At 32.2% G+C, this 21,134-nt stretch overlaps 1 protein-coding gene across 4 annotated transcripts in view; it reads left to right on the forward strand.

Moving 5' to 3' along the window:
- LOC118184280 (nephrin-like) overlaps positions 1–21,134 on the forward strand; it is a 373,546-nt gene that overhangs the window by 328,617 nt on the left and 23,795 nt on the right. For all 4 annotated transcript variants that reach the window (XM_085813709.1, XM_035353934.2, XM_085813711.1 and 1 more), the window contains exons 16-18: positions 68–238; positions 5,756–5,916; positions 8,864–8,954. In XM_085813709.1, the coding sequence (XP_085669835.1) occupies positions 68–238; positions 5,756–5,916; positions 8,864–8,954 (423 nt within the window). The remainder of the gene's footprint in view (positions 1–67; positions 239–5,755; positions 5,917–8,863; positions 8,955–21,134) is intronic.

Raw genomic sequence — 21,134 nt, forward strand, 5'->3', positions numbered from 1 at the left:
TTTTTAATGCAAACGTATTATGCAAATATTTTGAGTGTTAATATCATTATTAATTCCATTTCCCTAGTTGAAGTTACCACCAGCGCTGCTGTGACCATCTCTGAAGCTGAAAAGCAAAGACGAGCAGGTAATCGGATGTGGTTGATGTCTTCAATTCTAGGTGGAGTTTCTTTCGTGGTATCCTGCATCTGCTGTGTATGCTGCATATGGAGAAAGTGCTCACTTATCACGTCTGAAGGTAAGCTGCAAGAAATTAAAGGTAATCTTGTGTAGTTTAGTGTTTTAGTAATTAAGTCTATCGGGCTAGCAGCCCTTCTTTTTTCTATAGCGGGAAATCGAATCAAAATTTTAGAGAGTAATTGTTAACACCTTAAGCTGTTTTCCAGAGATCTTTCTCCACTTGTGCTTTCAATTAAATTTGAATTCTTTCCATGTGCTCTTGTGGGTCAAGAACGGTTAAGCTGTTTCTCGTTCACAAATTCTTCTTGTCTTTAAAACTTTGTTGTCTAATTAAATCATAAGTAGCAACGCCATTTGTAAAGTCACAATATGGGGAATTATCAACAGGAAAGACACTTTCAACTCTTTAGTTATTAGTTCGCATAAAGTACTCTAAAATAAATGAAATATATAAATACGCTGTTTAATTGATGTAATAAACTCTATGTTGTGCAGAATCTGTTACGAAAAGGTGGGATATCTCGGATGAAAAAAAGCGAGAAACCAGGAAACGAAACTCAAGAAAATGTTACAATAATTCTATTTCTAAATAAAGAAAAATATTTTTCGCTATCTTGCAAAACGAAATAAGAACAGAAACGGGAATTTACAAAATTTCCTTGAAATTTGACATATATGTGCTAGGTCTTCGCTTTTTATTTAACAATTTGAATTTTGATCCATACTTCCATGTTGTTGATTTGTTGCTGTTTACTTTTCTGTCTACGGAACATATGAAGTAATTAATTTCCTTTCATTCAGAAAGATGGTTATCTACTGTGCTTGCAAATGCATCATAGGAACAACAATTACAAGGTATAAACTGAATTTGTGATATAAAACCTTTACATTGTTACAGCAGTTGTTTAATATTACATACTTTGGGGATGCTAAATACGACAATAACAATGGAAATATGGGAATGTCTTTTCTTTCGAAGTTGCAAAGAGAAAGAACGTAGGCCATGCAACTTGAGTTATATCTAGTTTTATGACCCAACAAAAAAGTAGTACTTATACTAGATTTGATCTATAAATGTAAAAACAAAGTGATTCAATCTGAAACCGGACTACCCTGTTTAAACCATGCCATCTTAAGATATATGCAAATCAGCGTATAACTGGTAAGTGCATGTAATTTTAGCTTTGAATGGAGTGCATGTTTAAAATGAAAAGAAGTCGAATTACATCTTAGAGACAATATAGAAATACAGCTGGCGTCTTTATGCTTTTTCATATTCATCATCATTTCTGTGATTAAAACTTCTTTTTATGTGTACAACATTACTTAATCTTTCTTATAGTCCTTTTCGCTCATGTCATATATAAAATTAATATCCTTCTGTTATCTTATTTTTCAGTTAAATTATGGAGAACTTGCCCAGCCAGTGCACAAACAGTACGCGCATTTTCTATTATATTTATGGTGAGTGACTGCACATGCCCCCGGAAAATGGTCTGTGGCAACAACATATATAAAATAACCTACTTCTTATAGCTTTTTTATAAAACCATAAAACATGGATTCTTAGTGTTATAGCTCTCCTAGCAGCTTTAGGCATCACGTATAAATAGAATGAATGGTAATTGTTGATAGATTCGTCAAAAGATAATTTAAAGGCGATGTGTCTGCACAATCTCAGTGTGTCAAGTTTCGTCGCACTGGCTTATGAAACATAAAATAAAAGTCCTATCGAATCCTGAAAATCTTTCCTAGATTTACGCAATGTTAGTATTATGAGTAACATACTTAATGGAATTTTAAGGCTTACGGTTTGCTATTTGAGTTGCGAAATTTGTTGAAAGCGAGGTGATTCATTTACTCATTTGTGTTTACTACTTCAGAAACCACAATACAAATACTTGAAAATAATGTTTGTGTTTGATACTTCAGAAACCGCAATGCAAATACTTAATGGTATTTAACAGTGAAAAATGACTGATTAATTATACAGAATACTGGTCAGATAAGACAACTTCCAAAATATGGTTAATGAGAAAACTCAGTTGTAAGAAACGAAAGTGAAGCATGGAAGGCTTTTTGGAAGTACGTGAAAAGTTTTGTCGAGAAATTTCAGATCTGAAATTTTCCATTAATTGGTGTTGGAACCTATAACGGCATATAACGCAGTGTACTGAGCAATGCCTTTAAAATGGCACTGAGATATCGTCCTCATGAATTGGCTATTTTCTCTGTCAGGAACAGAGGAAGTTATTTCATTAGAATATCGACATTATTGAGAAGAGTTACATGCAAAATTGTGATTACTGATGAAATTGTGAAAAAAGGTTACTGATGGTACAATGTGATGCTCCAGATAAAAGGTAAAAGAGACAAAAAAAGCATAACGTATTTGAAGAAATTTTTCCTTTTGTACTTCCTAAAATATAACTTAATTTTGCGCTATAATATATTTCTATTTATAACATTAAAACTCACACTTATATTGTTATTTTAGTGTTCGGAACCTGAAAAGTATGCATGATAGGATAATTCCATCTCCATTACAGAAGAGTGCTATTGCTGATGTTATTGATTGTTGATGCTGATGTTATTGATTGTTGATACTGATGACTATTTGTTTACTGTACTAATCGCAGTTTATAAAGAAGAACGCTTGTGTTAGAGTATGATAAAGTACGAGACAAGTATCGTTTTAAAATATGGATAATTTCATGAGAGATGGGGGAACATACGCTAAAATAATAAGCCAATTCAAGGTATTCTTTAAATTTTATTCATTACTATTAACGAATTATGAGCTATATCGAACTATCATTTATCAACATTGTATAAATCTTTCGGACAATGATAAGCAGAGTTGAAAGAAAAATTAAAGTTTTGATAAGCATAAATAACGAGTAAGAAGTGTAACACCAGAGAACGAAGGTAGTTGCGGAAAACTAAAATAGATAAAACTACGAGGATATAAACATTTGAGTTAAAATATTTATTAAATTATTTAGTTTTCAAAACAAGATGTTAATGGGAAAGGATTTTGGAAATAAAATTTTCTACGAGAAAATTAAATGGAATGAAATCGCACGAAAAAGAAGACAAGATCAATAGCACAACTCACGGAGTAGATGACATTTGAAATGTTTCATATAAAAAGGATTGGATTATTTAATTATGGCAAAGCACACGAGGGCTATATGCCTAAAGGGAGGGATGCCTTCATGGAGGATTTTCTAAGGGAAACTGGCTCGTATACACGTTACACATGGGGAAAAACCACAAAAACGCCCATTCAGCCAGCCCGTTCGCGGGATTCGAACTTCGGACCGAACTACCAGTGTTCATCGTCTTTACCGCTCGTCCGCTGGTGGGCCATATAAAAAGGAAGGCAGGATAATTCATTGCGCTGTTCAGTGCATTGAATTAGCTAATAATTACTTTTCAAAAAAATGTTGATATAAAAATCATATGTTAGTTATATAAAGTTCTCATTGGAATAATGTTGTTAAATAAAATATTCGATATTTGTCTTATATATTAACGAAAGTAATAAGCAATACGGATGATAGATGAAGACGTTTACTGCAGTTAGAACAAAAACAAAGAAAGAAATTCTAATGCCGTGAACTTAGATTATATGGAAAGTTAAAGAAAACCGTAAAGAGGAGGAACTCTTTTTTTATTTACTTCAGAATAATTTTGTGTATATGGATTTGACGCTCTGTTTTAAATAAATATTTGTAGCAAAGCAGTCGTATAACAAATCTTGATCTGTCCTCATATATGTTGGGATGTAGATACAGTAGTGTGTGTTATAAATCAGTATAGTGCAATTCCATTTCTCAGAATAGTTACGCTCCTTTTAGACCAAGTAAAAAGTATTTGCGTAATTTTGTTTATATTTTCAGTATTTCAGTATTTCATATAATTTTCATTTTGTTTATATTTTCAGCACTTTCATATTATAAATTTATAATATAATACAATATATATTTTATTTCATTAATTTAGGTGAAATGTATACGCTAAATTCCCAACGGTGTCTAGTAGATATTTAGCTTTGAATGGTGTTTAATATATCACAAGAGAATGGAAAAATAATTTAAGTATATAATTTTGTTCTAACAAAAACACAGTAAAGGAAAAGACAAAATTCTCTCACCTGCAATAGGTAAGTATATGGACAATAGAAAAACATCCAAGACACTTATGCTGCACTTATTCACTTTTCGACTAGGATGGTATCAAATTTAACCTTCCAGCAAGCGCGGGTCGCATTTTTTTACGACATCCGTTATTTTACCATTTGTGACACGAAAAATGACAGAAATGAGTGAATATTGATAATAAATTTGTTAAGAAATAAAATATTAATCTAATTATTGCAAATTACAAATGATATCACATTCAAATATAAGTAAATTATTTTTAAGTTCTTATGTTAGTGCGATGGAAATCCAATGATGTATTTCATTATAGAAAATTTTAAATTTATTATTTAATAATTATATTTTAAAACCGAAAATAATTTTAATATTCAGCAAAGACAAGTATAGATAATAAGAAAGGAAAACAGCTTAATAGGAAAAAAATAAGTTTATTACATTACTTACTTCAGCAAGAAAATTTACATAAACGCAGTTTAAACTAACTTATGTTTTTATTTATTTCTAAGAAATAGAAATAAAAGAAAATAAGGAATGGAAATCGCTACTAGTCTTCCATCCAAAGGTTTCCTTATCTTTCTTTTCTTCATCAGATAATTCTTGAAGAATCCGAGCAAAGTCAGCTGGTTGCACATATTTTTTTTGCCATGAAAACCGATATAAAACTTACAGAGCCAAATGTATTCAAATTAAAATAATACATATAACGCTAATAATACATACAAAAATTACAAAATATTTGAGAAAAAAATTGTTTTCCGAATTTTAAAACACGACCACGTGCGTGTCGTAACTTTTATGAAAAAGCTGTCACGTAGCACAAAAGCCCAGTTAAAAGAAAAGTGAAATGACTTCCTGTTGGCACATTCCATGATGTGAGGAAGGATAGAAAGGAGGAATAGAAATGACCTTCAGACGTCTCAGCTTCCATATGCGAAAAATGTGCATTAAAAACTGAATTTGTCGCAAATTTTGCACATACGCGCGTGCTGGAAGGTTAATTCGGATACGTGGAAACTATATTAATTATTTATAATAACGCATTTATCTTTATTTTATATAGTAGTTTAATTATTTATAATAACGCATTTATCTTTATTTTATCTGAGATCTTTTGATAAGTTATAGAAAAATAGTTGTAAACATTAGGTAGGGCATCTGGTATAGAATTAATTTACATACATTTTTAGAGAAGTATTTAAAATGCATATACAATACAATTATCTGATCTCGCATGTTGCTTTTTGTATGTTCAGTTTACGTATGTGTATTCATATGCGTCTAACATATTTGGGACGTTAATTCCTAAAAACTATCCATGACATTCTATTTTAATAAAATATATACTATATACTAAGATCAAATAATTGCAAATTATGGTAAAAACAATTACGTATTTTATATATTTTTAGTGATCATACCTATTGCCCAACTTCAAGCGGCACAGGAAGAAGCTCGGGATGATATTTGCAACCGTCTTCTCATTCGACCTGAGGAAAAGCAAGCAACATCTGCGGTTGTTGGTGTACAGAATGAAACTCCCCAAGAACAAGTAGCTCTCAGAGATTTTCAGGTATTATATACATTTAAACTTTCAAGTTTAGAGACTAATGAGGAGAAACCATAATCCCTCATTCCTTCTAGTATTTTGCTTTTCGAGAGAATGGTCATCTGAAACATAATAATCGCCCATGAATGTGATTACCTATTTGCACAACACCTTTATGCTACTTAAGGCTTTTGACATGTGTTAATAAAAATGGTTAAATCTAAAAAGGTATGTATGTTTCTTAGTACAGTGATATTAGTAAAATAGGCCCACCAGCGGCCGAGCGGTAAAGTCGCTGAACACTGGTAGTTCGGTCCGAGGTTCGAACGGGCTGGCTGCATGGCCGTTTTCGTGGTTTTCCCCATGTGTAACGTGTATACGAGCCAGTTTCCCTTAGAAAGTCCTTCACGAAGGCATCCCTCCTCTTAGGCAGATAGCCCTCGAGGCTTTGCCATAATCACACACACACACACACACAATTAGTAAAATAGAGAATCAAGAGTAAAGATCATGAGGGAAATATAGTAATAGGACAAAACTTTAAAAAATCAGTATATAGTCTAAATTAATTTTTTGAAATCCTGTAGAAAGGGATTATGTTTTAGAATGCTAAAGCAAATCTTACCTATAGAAAGAGGGGAATTTGAAGAAATCTAAAATTTTAAATTTTGCCCAGCAACTTCAAAAACATTTACTTTTAATGAAAATATTTGTCCAAGGAATTCGGCCAGCATAATACTTTCCTTCGATTCGACAAACTTGACGGTTTCCTTCCTTTCATTGACTATTTCACTTCCTAAAATATTTTATATTTATAAAGATACATTTTTGTTTTCTTTTCTAGATGACTCTCTATTTGCTTTAAGATTCTAACATAATGTAAAATTTTATTTAACACAGCAGAAATCTTCGCATTTGGAGTTTTATTTAAGAAGAATATAATAATAAGTTATGATTCCTAGACTTAGAAAATAATAATATACATCTCAATGCCGTTGTTTATTGATGCTCAAAGTAATACTATCCACTTTCAGACGAATTTTTGGACAAAATCAACGATTTCAGAGTGAGCAGTGGCAAACGTTGTACAGAATTGACGCCTAATTTTTTATGTATAATTTGAATGCTACCATTACACTATTATTATATCACTGCTATTATAAAAATTTAATATTTTTTTCCAGTCCTTCTGTTGATAAATGTGCTACCTATTTAAAAAAGTGTTTAATTTTTAAGATCGTAAGCATTCACACTACATAATACATATTCAATATAAAAATGGAGAATGATCATATTTTTTTTCAGATACTCTGGTCTTAAATAAATAACAGATTTCTATAGGATGTTTTAACATGAATGTAGGTTTTATTTTTTCCTACAGGAAAAAATAAAGCGTTATATAATGTGTGTTTTGATTTTGAATCTTAAAGCAAATTAATAACAGTTGAAAGTACAAGCAATAGATCAGTTAAAATATGCTTGCCGTATGACACTGGAATGAAGTACTTCCAGCTAAAAGTCTGTTTAATCAACAGACTTCGTTACTTATTCTATCCCTCTAAGAGATACCTTTTCCAGTTACGGTCACTATTTGAATCCTTGTATATTCTGAGACGACATACTTGTACAGTCTGTCTGCGTCTTCTTTTTTCCACCTCATATTCCAATGTACAAATTCCATATGCTTTTGAAAGAAATGAAAGAACTTTAGTTGAAGAAAGAGTTTCAGATGCGAAAAAACAGTCGATAAACGAATCAGAAAAAAATCGCTATTTGCCGAAGTTATATATCGTATAAATGATAAGTAACTTTACTGAGTAAACTGTGCTTCATAGTACTTAATTATGCAATCATATAGTACATAGTGTATATTATAGAGTACCTAGTATAAAGAATAACTGCTAAAAGAGAATGATTTAAGATCAAAGATATTCAGAAGTCAAGCAACAAAAATCAGCGTTATATTTACAAAATTTTCACAGGACTAGTTTCGATGGTTTTACCGAACCACCATCTTCAGCTGCAAAACCGCAAATGAACAACATAGGAAATAATGATTAATTAATGATTAATTAGTTAATGATTAGTTAATGATTAATTAATAAAGATTAATTAATCATTATTTCCTATCTTGTTCATTTCCGGTTTTGCATCTGAAGATTGTGGTTCGGTAAAACCATCGAAACTAGTCCTGTGAAAATTTTGTAAATATAACGCTGATTTTTGTTGTTTGACTTCTGAATTAGTATTTATTCGGCGTGTTATTGTGTCTTAATCAAAGATATTGTTGCGTTTTTCTTTTCTGACGCCAGTTGTTACGTTATTTTCTTACTTCACGTTCGTACGGGTTTGTAGATTTGGAGTGAATAACGACGACACTTGATGAAGTATCAAAACACGCTTTATTTACCAATATCAATCAGAACAGCTCCAAAACACTTTTACAGTCGGCGAAGATCTACTGTAAACAACCTGGAAGAATCAGCGACACAGCCTTCACACTGTCAGGCAATAACGGTGGAGACAGCTTCACTGCAAAGCACCAGAGTACAGCTTCCGACTCTGCTTGGTCGTTCTCGGAACTCCATGTACTCTCGAGACTCTCCACGTTACAACTCGCGATGCACAAACGTATAGCTCTTGACTTGTGTTCGAGAACATTATGGGCTAAATCGGTAAGAATTCGTTCCAGAAGGTTCTCCATCAGTCAATGACACATCCCCAATTTTGTAGCCAAATGGGCGATTTCTCGCCAAATGTGGCAACCCTGCCTTCCTTTGCCATTTTATGGCAGCCCTAAAACTGCTTTGTGGGGAAGCCATCTCACCGCGTCTTGACATTTCATAACAATATTAAATAAGTATCGATTACTATTAAGATGGGAGGATAATATAAGTATCAAATATCGATTTTATTTAATACGAGTAATATTTCTTGTAAAAATATTTAAATACCTGGTTTTCTTTTTCAGGCAGAACAAAGGACTACTTTAAGCTGGGAAGAAACAACAAGGAATGAGTATGGAAGAACAAGATCTCTCAGCTTTGACCAGGGTTGCTACGGTAATAAATCTGGTTCAACATATCAATTTCATAATCTCATTTCTTGACTTCAAATCATGTGAACAGGGTAGATTCATGAGCAGGTTTGTGGTTTTCCTGTGCAAAACTTGGTTACGAGCCAGTTTCATTCAGGAATTCCTCAACGAAGGTCTCACTTCCCATATGCAAATAGCCTTGAGTGCTTTCCTAAAGCAAATCAAACCAAATCAAATCTGAATTTTGCTCCTGAACTTTTTATCCTTCTTTATAAACTTAACCCAATAGCTCTTAATCATTCTGAACTATTTGATGAAGTCTTATCTACGAATTTAATTCGACAGTGCAAGGAAAACATATTTATCATATGTTAGAGCAATAATTATAAAAATATTCCAGGAAGCTATAGTACATTAGAGTTCAATAATATGACATGTTAAGCCTACTAGTTATTTATAATGCGCTGAAATTATCAATTTTCCTATGCCAGTCTCTCATGTATAAAATCCTTTTCTTTGATGAAAGGATAATATAAAAAAAGCAAAACTTATGAAACGCTAAGTTATGTATAAATTGCCTTCTTTTAAACACTTTTATTGAATGACATTTTCAAGTAATTAAAGTAAGACTTTATTTACTAAATATTCCTATTGTCAAAAATCATTTATCCACTTGATATTTAGTTACAGTGGCGGCTCGTAATAAGCACTTTGGAACTGAAGCACCCCCTATTTCCAATTATTATTATTATTAATATTTAATATAGTGTGCCCTTTAGTCTTTAATTCTTTCTCTATACTTTTACAATACATAATCCTTAAGGTTAATGTCAGTAGCTATCCCCCACTTTGTGAAAAAGGTACGACAGTCTTTGTTTGGAACTGCGCGCTTCACATTCCAGTAACGTGGTGTTTGGCTGTTCTGCGCATGGGCACACAGAAAGCAGCACGCGAGCCGGGTAGAGGGAAGAGCACTGTCGTTATTGCAGTGCCGAAATTCTGGCATGTTGCTGAAAACGTGATTTCGTTTTACTCCGCGAGTGTGGTATTCCTCCACAAAGTGGAACTTCCTCATACGGACAATAAACAGAGTTCATGAAAATTTGCAACTTTTAAAAAATTGCCTTACTGCAATTCAGTCAACATCAAATGCAGATCAAACTATTGCAAAAGCAACAGGAATTTTAAAATATCTCAATGATGATAATTTCAAGTTTTGGTTAGAGATCTTTTATCAGATACCTCATGCTGAAATAATATACAACTAAATGCAATCCAGAGAAATTAGTGTGTTTAAAGTTTTCAAAACTGCCATTTTAGAATTAAGGAACTCAAAGTACTGTAAGAATTTTCAAAGACACTGATGGCAGAAGCTAAGGAAATATGTGACTTTATACTATGTATTGATATAATGCACAGATATTCTTCCACTAAACACTTAGCATCTGCTAAATTGTTTAACAAGAAATGCTTAGCTTTAGGAATGAACGTTCTACAGAAGAAATAGTACTGACCACTGAAGCATATCCCATGATTGGAAAAGAAAAGCTTGAAACTGAACTAAAAGTATTTTATTGTAGGTCTGATATCCATGAATACTGCAAATTAATTGAGCTACTGAAATTTATCTTCGAAAATAATCTAGATGATGTTCTTAGTGAAATTACGAAACTGATAGAAATTCTCTTGAGAGTTCCCATGACTACATCAGAGGCAGAACGCTGCTTTTCAACATTGAAAAGAATGAAAACTTTTCTAAGAAGCACTAGGAATTTGGAAAGAGTAAATGCGCTTGCATTGTTTTCAATAAAGAAAAATTTCCTCAATTGTCATCCGGAGATCAAGGAGAAAATTATTGATCTTTTCGCGCAAATTAAAACAAGAGGAATGGATTTCATTTTTAAATGACTAGACAAAGATTGAACTGTAATAATTTTGGTTAAAGTAATTAAATGTTCAATTTTTTTCTTGTAAGATTTCATGAAGTTTCAAAATAAATTTTCTTTTTATACATGTTTGTTTCCTTTTACATAATTTTAAAACAAAGGTTAAATTTTTTTGGAACAGCATCCCCACTAATTTTAGCCACGAGCCGCCACTGTTTATTTATCTTACAGTTCCTCTGAAAGCATATTTTTAACCAAATACCTTAAAGTAATTTAAATTATTACATTTGGAAGCTAGGCTAATACATTCATTAATGTGGTTTAATAATTTTCACAAAATTTAATGCAGTTTCTTTCCTTTTTAAGTAATGAAAAAGCGAATTGAGAAAAGTCGTAACTCCCACTGAAAAAGATATTTCCTTAATTTCATTTCAGTGAGCCTTAGTAAGCATTTTAATATGTGGTATGTAATAATTTTTCCATAAAATTTAAACAAATATAAATATTCGTCCTTCAATAATTTATCAATAATTCAATATAAATATTGGATATAATAATAATAACTCAATTTAACTATTAGACCTTCAATAATTCGCCCTTGACAGGAAGTATGATTATATTCTAAATATTTTAGAACTATAATATTTTTCTAACGTTGCTTTTTTCGTAGAAACTTGCATTACAACTCTTTTTTTTTCATATTTTTGAAATTCTTGAGTCATGTAGTTTTAATTTTCAAAATCTCTCCATTTCGCTTTTTTGTGTCGAAAAAACTACATTTTTCAAAACGTTTCATCAGAAAAATAAATTCTGTAGTTAGAAAATATAATATATACTGTGGGTGTGGTTCTGTCTTTCAAGAACATTGGTTGTAACAAAAAATACTCTCATGTGTATAAAAATAGCTAGGAGGGGCTCATATAATCACAGGAAAAGACGATAATCGAAATCCAAAAGAGTGGTCTCTGTCTCTTCGTCTGATACGAAACACTATCTATGAAATCCTGGAAGCAATAGGATGATTGCGAAATCGTAGTCGACCCCATCGATCATCGTTAATGGATGCTTTGTATTGATTTCTAGTGCACATGTACACCATACATTCTCAATATAATGAGAACAGAATTTCAAATGATTGCAGCTTTCAGCTGCCGTGAATGAATATCGATATTATTGATATCTTATTCTTTTTGAGTTCAAGTGCTCTTCATAGAAACATTTTCTTCACAAGTGATTGATACTGAATAATCTCAGAAATTTATAATAGATTAAATATATTTTAACGAATTGAATACTCATTGTGCTGTATACTGAAAATAGTAAAATGAAATATTATCGATAACATATGGTTCATTCGGTCTGAATTAGCAGCATATTTGTGTACAATAAATGCATGTTTTGTTCATTAATCATCTTTCATTATACTGTAAAATCTCTACTGCTCGAAAGTTTGGTAAACTAACCCATTGGACAAAACTTACATGGACAATTCTTGGTGAAGAATCTGAGATAACTTTTGAAACAAGGTATATAGTGAATTTCTTTGACATTTTTCTTGCTATGCAGCAGATACCCAATAGTTTAGTTTGTACATCTTTTGTAAGAAATTTTGTGATCAATTTTTATTTCTTCAGCTACCTCAGCGTATATTGACTTTTCTTATTCCAAACATGTCTGTTTTTCTGAGTTCATTTGAAAATTTTGACTATTGTTACTGTATAGAATAATATGTTTTAGGAAATGAATTATTCCCAGTTGTGAAATCTCAATAAAAAGGCCACCCTGTTTGGGATGGTCGTAAGAAAGCCTACTACCATAGTGTTGGTCTCGGATGTAGATTCCGCAGACGTTATCTATAATTGTGCATACATATAGGTATATATAATTTTTGCAGATGTATTTTAAACATTTTATACCTTTCAGCTCCTTTACTGTATATGTAGAGTATACTTGCTACATCAAAACTCTTAAAATTCAATTCAGCCGAAAGACCCAGTGAGAGCTCTGTGACAAGGAAAGTCGAGGCACAAATACAGGTATGGACGGGACGCATAATTCACAAGTGCACAACAGTATCGCCGCTGAGGGAGGAGTTTCAAAAATGGATCAATGAGCTTCTACTGCTCTTGTCACGCTGAATGTTTGAAACTGTGCATACGAGCGCATGCTGTTGTTTACATTTATTTTGCATATATTATTTATTCGTTTCGCAGTTGTAATGTGTCGCGTATAAATGCTGCTATCATTTATGTAGAAAATTTCGTAGTACCTTCATTATATAAGTTTATTTAATCGTCGACATTTCACTTTCGCGACTCTTGTCACGCACTGATGTTCGAATTGATGTTCGTGACTTATTTGTAGAGTTGGAGAATAGCTGGAAGTATTACAATGAGTCTAGTATTTTCTTATCTCAGTGTAATCTTCATTCCTTTGATTTTAAAAGTGTAAGATTCAAAATATGTATTCTGAATGATCTAATTATACCTATTGTTATTAAGAGTTATATATGAATAAATTAAATATATTACTTGAGAATAACATAAATTTATTTTGTTTGAAGAATATTTCTTGCCCAGGAAATACATTTAAGAGTTATTAATATGAAACTTAACACACTAAATGTGTAGGAAAATTCATTTTGAATAAAATTGTTCATTTCTTATTATTATAAAATATGTTTATCATATAGACAGCAATAAAAAATACTAAGTCTTCTACTATTTACATATATGATTATGCTTATATTTGATCTAACTTCGCATGAAAATTTTCGCAAAAAATCCATGATGCTTTAATTATTTTGGACAGGAAATTGTGTGGCAAAACATTTTCAATCACCTTGCTTAAAACGCCGCAAAATTCACGTGAAATCATAGAAATATTCCAAGCCCATTGGTCCATTATAGGAGCCACTCCCTCGGTAGCGATACAGATTTGCACTTACGAAATATGTGGCCGGCACACCAGAAGTTCACCATAGGTTGCGTAGGTATACGCTGTTAAATGTGTCCCACCTCTCTTCTTCTATTGAAAACCACTCAAGAGAACCTTAAGCTTGCCCTATGTTTTGAGTGCCTCCTTGCGATAAAGGCACTACTATATCTACGTCTTCTCGTGCATTCACACCCTAGCCCACTGGCACGTCAGTCATCCTCACTAACCGCTATACCGTCTGGGCGGCCAGAATAAGAGGAGGCTCGACATCTCCGGTTCTTTCATTAAAACTAGGAGGAATAGAACAGTAGCATCTCGACTAACACAACTTAACACTTCATGCATGTGCAGTAAGTATTTTACCAACATGCTTACCTTCGTCGCTTGTCAACGTATTCAGACATCAATCATGCACAGTCAACTACTGAGGAATGTGTGCGCTGAGTTGAGGACGAAAAATTTAACAGAAATTTCTTTTCATATGTAAAAAAAGAAATCTTTAAGCAGTATTCATAGTTAAGATACAATAACACTCCGAACAAATATTAACTTAGAAGCCAAACAACAAAAATCAGCGTTATATTTTCAAATTTTCGCAGGACTAGTTTTAATGGTTTTACCATACCATCATTCTCAGCTGCAAAAGCACAAATCAACGAGATAAGATATAACGGTTAGATAAGATAAGATAAGAAAGCCTGGACAGGAGATAAGCTACTGGCGCCATCTGTTGATGAAACCAGAACTAAAACATAATTTCTTTAAAGGCTGAAGGCAAAGATGGATTGGAATTAGGGTAGTTAACTAGAACAGAAATATTTTTTGAATGTGAAATGCCTCTAGAAAATCCAGTTCTCCAATGGAAGATGCCTTTTGAATAATTTTGGCAGCAAAAAAAATTGAAAGTTTGAATTGAATCTTTTTGTTCTAGTTAACGACCCTAATTCCAATCCATCTTTACCTTCAGCCTTTAAAGAAAGTATGTTTTAATTCTGGTTTCACCAACAGATGGCGCCAGTAAATTATCTCCTGTCCAGGCTTTCTTATCTTGTCTTATCTAACCATTATATCGTATCTCTTTCATTTGCGCTTTCGCAGCTGAGGATGATGGTTCGGTAAAGCCACCGAAACTACTCCTGTGAAAATTTGAAAATATAACTCTAATTTTTGTTGTTTTGCTTCTAAGTCAGTATTCATAGGTCTAAAATTAAATATTTAGTACTGTTTGGATTAATTAAGAATTACGGATTTGTTTTTCAGATGTTTTGCCCAAATATGCGCGAATTTATCTACTCGGGACTTAAAAAGCGTAGGCGGAAATAGAACTTTTGTTTTCCCTCTCGTGCTTATTTTTTGAATCGCTTTAAATCAATACTGTAGATATCTGTAAAGTGAAACAATCAATCAACCTAACTTTATTCCACATTTATTTATTAATATATTTTTGTTTGATATTTCATATAACCTTTCCTATTATCAAAAATTTCTTTTTAAATTTATTTCATTTTTGTATACTCTTTTTCAAATAGAGTTGGCAGTACTTGAATTTAGACTGGTCACTTAACAGAGTGGAACAAATTAAACACTGTTGCAGAATAGTAAAAAACATGTATATAGATATATGTAATTTTTACAAAATATATATTGAAAAAGTTGAGAAAATAAAATAAGGTACTTCTAAACACAATTACATACATAATCCGGGATAAATTTTAGATCCATAGGACGTGAGAGAAAAGTTCAGAGACCTGAATCAGTATGCTGAGTGAGGTTCGTGTTTTTATTTAGAACTCACATATTTCGAACTTCTAATAATTAATTATAGGAACACAGATGCTGGTAAAAATACAAATATTGATGAATGATGCAAAAATGGCGTTATATGTGCGGGAGAGGAAAAATACGAAAACAGCTAGCTATCGTTAGCTGGGCTTCAATCTTTGATTTGAAACTTTGCAGTACTAGGCGCTACCCATTGCATTAACGTCACATGGAAGAAGCTGAAATAAAATAGAAAACACTTAAAATGAAGAATATGTTCCTACATTTAAAAACCGTGTAAGAGAGATGATGATGTAAACAAGCAAACAATTTTTTGTCTAACATGTTAAATGGGTACGCCTCGTAGGGTCTAGAAAAGAAATCTTCTAGAATAATTTCATAATTTAAGATTTCAGCAAAATTTGCAGCATGATATATTTCTGCATTTCGGTAGAAATTTCCATTTTTCTTATTGAAGTAGTCGTTAAATTAATAAATCTTTAAGTCTTTATGCAGATTCTTCTTTCTGCGAAACCGATTGAAGAGTGTAATAAAACGAAGAAATTTATTTTGAAAAATATGCAACCTTTTAACTTTTTCTGCTTGGCATTAGCCCATACAGTTGAAGATCTTCAGCTCAGAGTTCATTTCACGGACAAAATTAACGGAACAACATGTCTTTAGTCACTAGACATAGCACCAATTCTTATGAGATAGCAGATGTCAATCAAATAACCCAACGTCGTATTTAGTAGCGTCTTACGCTAAGGCAAGACGCTACTGAATGCGACGATACTGGGCAAATTCGTGTTGCCATTTAAAAAAGTTCTCCACGCCTTCTTCAGTAATAGGCGATGCCACTTCCCCTTTGTCCACAACGAATTCATGGCCCTTATATAGAATACTTTACTTTAATAGTAATACAAATATACTCGAAGAAATGGTGACTATAGTTAAGGCAAGTTAAAACTGTTTATTGTATAAAGCAAAAATCTTTATTTAGCAGAAGCCTGAATTTTCATGTATTGTCGTCAGGCATTTCGCAAGATGAAATAATATTCCTCTCTTCGAATAATTAAAATAATATTAATTAGATGACTTCTGGATCACAGTGTTAAACATCTATAATAAATAATAAAATTATAATTTTTATTTTTTTATTGTTTTTAACCTAAATTAAATAAAACAGAATTTCCCTTTTTTAGTAAGACGTTGCTTAATTACACATAAATAAAACAATTTAAGAAGCAACAAAGCTGAGTCATTCATCCATTCGTTTGCAAGGAAGTACCCACTAACAATACATTTTTTTTTTTTTTTTTTTTTTTTTTTTTTTTTTTTTTTTTTTATAAGCTGACTTATAAGGTTCTTTTTTTGTCTAACTGTAGGAACTAACTACGGTACACTATCCATAACTCGACTTCAATATTAAAAATTAAACACCTGTAAGAAATCATTTACTTGTGATTGCAAAGTTATAAAGATTATCTATAATTTTCTAATAACGAATTAAAAATCCCTTCGCCCTAATTACTCGTAATTTTAGCGAAAATCTAATTTAATGTACTATAGAAAGCAAACTATAGAAACAGGCTAAACATCGAATGTTAAATATTCTTACAAATAAAGTCCATTAATCAAACTTAGACGTTTTGTGTAAAATAAAATAAAATGTAAACACATCTTAATTAAATTTACATAATGCAGTAGTGATGAAAAAGCTAATTAGTATAATTATGAAATTTGTGTTCAGATTGTTCGACAGAATATTTTAGCAAGCTAATAATATTCTTCGTATTTCCCATACAAAATGCACGCATTACACCCGTACAAAGTGCACATAATATTTTAATATTTTAAGATATAATTTTGGGCGTTTACCATAACGCAAAATAAAATAAAATTAAAAATTTCTGTTTGAGTTAACCGAGTCCAAACACATTTGAAGCAAAAATAATTCAACATATGGTAAAATGAAAGAAATAAATGAAAATTTCATCTAAAAAATATGCAATATAAGAATTAAAATAACAAAAAGAGGAGTTAGTTATTATAAATTTGTAACACAAAAGCAACGAAAAGTTTGAAATTAAAAGTTGTGTATTTACAATTAAATATATTATAAGGTATTTCTCCCGTCTTCTTAGCGTGCCTTCGTGGTCTGCCTGCTGCGCGCGTATTCCAGAGTTCCGTGGTTCGATCCTGGCGAAGACGTTGCTCATTTTTCATCTTTCCGGCTTCGAAATAACCTAATCTCTCTACAGTGGCGCCCGAACTAAAAGGGTGGGGAATGATGGTTCTCCACACCCATGATTTGACGATTGGGTCCCCTAAAACACCAGTCGCCCTTTAAAAGGGGAGTATATAAGGTATTTCTCCCGCCTTCTTAGTGTACCTTCGTGGTGTAGTGGTCTGCATGCTGGGCGCGCATTCCAGATGCCCGTGGTTCGATTCCTGGCGAAGGCATTGCTCATTTTTCATCTTTCCCGCTTTTAAAAAACCTCATGTCTCCACAATATTATAAATAAGTATATGCAGCCCTGCATAGTGGCAAAACCTAAACTGTGTTAAATAATGAATTTAGATAAACTACGAATTTAAAACTGATTATAAACTCCATAAAAACAGTAAGACAAATTTCCATTGTATAATCAAAAAAGAAATAACTTAAAAAAGAAATAATTTTAAAAAGAAATAATTTTAAAAAGAAACATCAGCTTACCTGTATATGAATCCTAAAAACTACCAATTTACGTTCAACAAATAGAAAAAGTTGTAGTATTTAGTTGAACGAATGGCAAATTTGTAGTGTAAACTAGAAATTTTAAACTGATTAACTTAAAGATAATCAGTAAAAAATAACTTCTTGTGTAACATAAAATAAATAATTTGAAAAAGAAGAAAACATCAAATTACCTGGATTTTAATTTGTATATATGTATTCTTTTATAAATAATGGTGTGAAATGTGTTACCATAAAATATAGTTGCATTCACCTCGATTTAATAATTCTTTATTTTCGTTGATAAGCATTTTTAATGCATCACTGTTAAACTGCCCAACCCATTCTAAGCGCATCCATTCTTGAATTAATTTTATATTTTTTAAGATGTTGGCTCAAGAAAAGCTGCTCCAGGTATCTAGCTACCCATAGAAGCACAGAGCGAAATGAATAACATCCAAATCTTTGGCACTTACGAACACGCAGAACTATCTCCAGAAAATTAAACAAAGCAGCAGAAATGTAGATTTTCTATCTTTTTTTTTTGGGGGGGGGGAAGTTTGAATGTAATGACACAGGTTGCTAAAAAGTTGCTTAAAAGTTAATACACGTTGCTTAAAAGCGTTGCTGACAAAATCTGTTTTTTGAGGAATGAAGGATAATATTATCCTATTACAGTGCAACCTCGAGATACTAGCACCTCTATATACGAGGAATTCGAGATACGAGGAAAGTATGAGGGAAAAATTCGTCTCTAAATACGAGCATTGACTCGAGTAATAAACAATGAGCCAGGCTGTTTGTATGAGTGGCGCTATTTTCCGATCCGGCTCGACTCGGGAAATCCCCTCGTCAGATCGCTCAATGTTCTTTGATCTACGTGTTTGTGGGCTTGGAAATAATTTTTTTTTTTTTTTTTTTTTTACATTTCACGTGAAAATAATTACTTCGCGATGCCTCGCAAGAAGATTATTGTCTCAGACAGTGCTGCAAATAAAAATATGGAAGCCATGGCCGTTGAAATTAAGAAAGAAATCATTGATAAACAGATGTGCCTGGTGTAAAAGTCACCGAATTGTCAAAAACTAACGTTTGATATCGACGATCTGCAATACGTACAATAATTTCTTCCAAGTAATGTTTTCAGGCTTTTTCATCATCTATATTTCATTAGATTTAGAACAAAAATTAATTTGACGTTCAGTATGTTCTGCTTAATTTCTCGTCGACATTACTGAGCGTTCGTCAGTACCAAACATAAGGACGAAATTTCACTTCGCTCTTCTGTGTGTTTCTATGTCTAGCTGGATTGCAATTGCTGTTTTCTTACTGCAGCATCTATAAAAAATGTGAAATTAATTCGCCATTTTATCAGTCATGAAACAAAAATGTTTGTCAGAAGATAAAGAAATATTATATTGTCCCATGTCTGCAAGCTACTTCCTGTTGCATCTCTATGTTAACAACTTCTAAATACATATAGAGAGAGAGAGATAAATTCATGAGTTTCTTCGGTGGACAAAGTTTGTCTTGATTACGTATTATAATGTCAAATGTCTTAACTACGTAATACAGTAGGAAAAAATCAGCATTCGAAGAAATTCATTTTAAGAAACCATTTTGTTCTCACTGAGCTCAGGTAATCGATGCTATACGATCCAACAACAAATTCAATATGAGAATTAAATATACACACACCTGCAAGGCTGAATGATTGGTAATGGATGCTATTACTTGTTGAAATACCATAATTACTATTTTGGAAACATTAATCATGTTAGCAATTCCCATTACTATATATGCATTCCTATATATCATTCTCATATTAAAGCATTAAATAAAACGCGCACGTATTTCCTTAAATGTGTAAGATGGGAAGCTATCTTTTCTTTTTATTATTCTTCATTATACCTAGTACATACTTGAAAATCGAAGCTATATTCTAAATTTCCTTTACATAGTATTGTTTTTCTATTTCCGCATGCCTTCGTGGTGTCTTCGGAAGCAAACGCGACGCATATTCGGGAGGTTCAAGGTTCGAGTCCCTGGGAGGGAAATGCACATTTTTAAAGTCTCCTGCTTCAAAAGAGCCTAATGACACTACACGGTTATTATAATTTATAAAATACCTGTGGAAGAGGCCGAGCGGTAAAGTCGATGAACTCTGGTAGTTCGGTCCGATTTCGAATTCCAGCGAACTGGCTACCTACATGGGCGTTTTTGTAGTTTCCCCCAAGTGTAACATGTATATGAGCCAGTTTTCTTTAAAATGTGCTCCACGAAGGCTTCCCTCCTCTTAGCCTTCGTGTGCTTTGCCGTAATTAAGTAAACTTAATCAAATACTAACGTTCAGCGTCTTATCCTCTTTTGACTGGTGACCGAGAGCAGGGACACCTGATGTCTAATATTGGTACACAGGCGTACGTCTCATGTTTTCTCCAATCGCTTATGACAAAATCAAAAATGATTAATCAAAATTTCTAACTTAATTATAAAACACGAATGTCCTTAAACTGAAATATAATGTAAATATAAAATTTTCTTTCGATTTAGAGTAAGAAATATTTTGCGGGCTTTTTTTTTCTTCTATACCTTAATTTAAAAATACACATAATTTAAAAGATAGCTTTCATTACGAATCGAATTGCAAGGTATAAATATACGTTTTAAATTCCTATTTTGTGGCAATGTTACAAAGCAAAGTTTTGCATGGAAAGGAAAATTAGCTTTTATCCGGAACTTAAAGTGGATAATTTTGAATATCGCTTTATCAGATAAAGATAGTTTAATTTAGAAAAATTAACATTTCTTCAGAGACAGTTTCACATATTGCAACATACATTCATTTTGTGTAAAAGATTTTTAACGAAGCAAGGAACAATTTACTAACTAAAACTTT

Source organism: Stegodyphus dumicola, chromosome 3 (assembly GCF_044657685.1).
Source record: "Stegodyphus dumicola isolate Sdum_Otavi_A_Nest chromosome 3, ASM4465768v1".
Classification (NCBI taxonomy): domain Eukaryota; kingdom Metazoa; phylum Arthropoda; class Arachnida; order Araneae; family Eresidae; genus Stegodyphus; species Stegodyphus dumicola.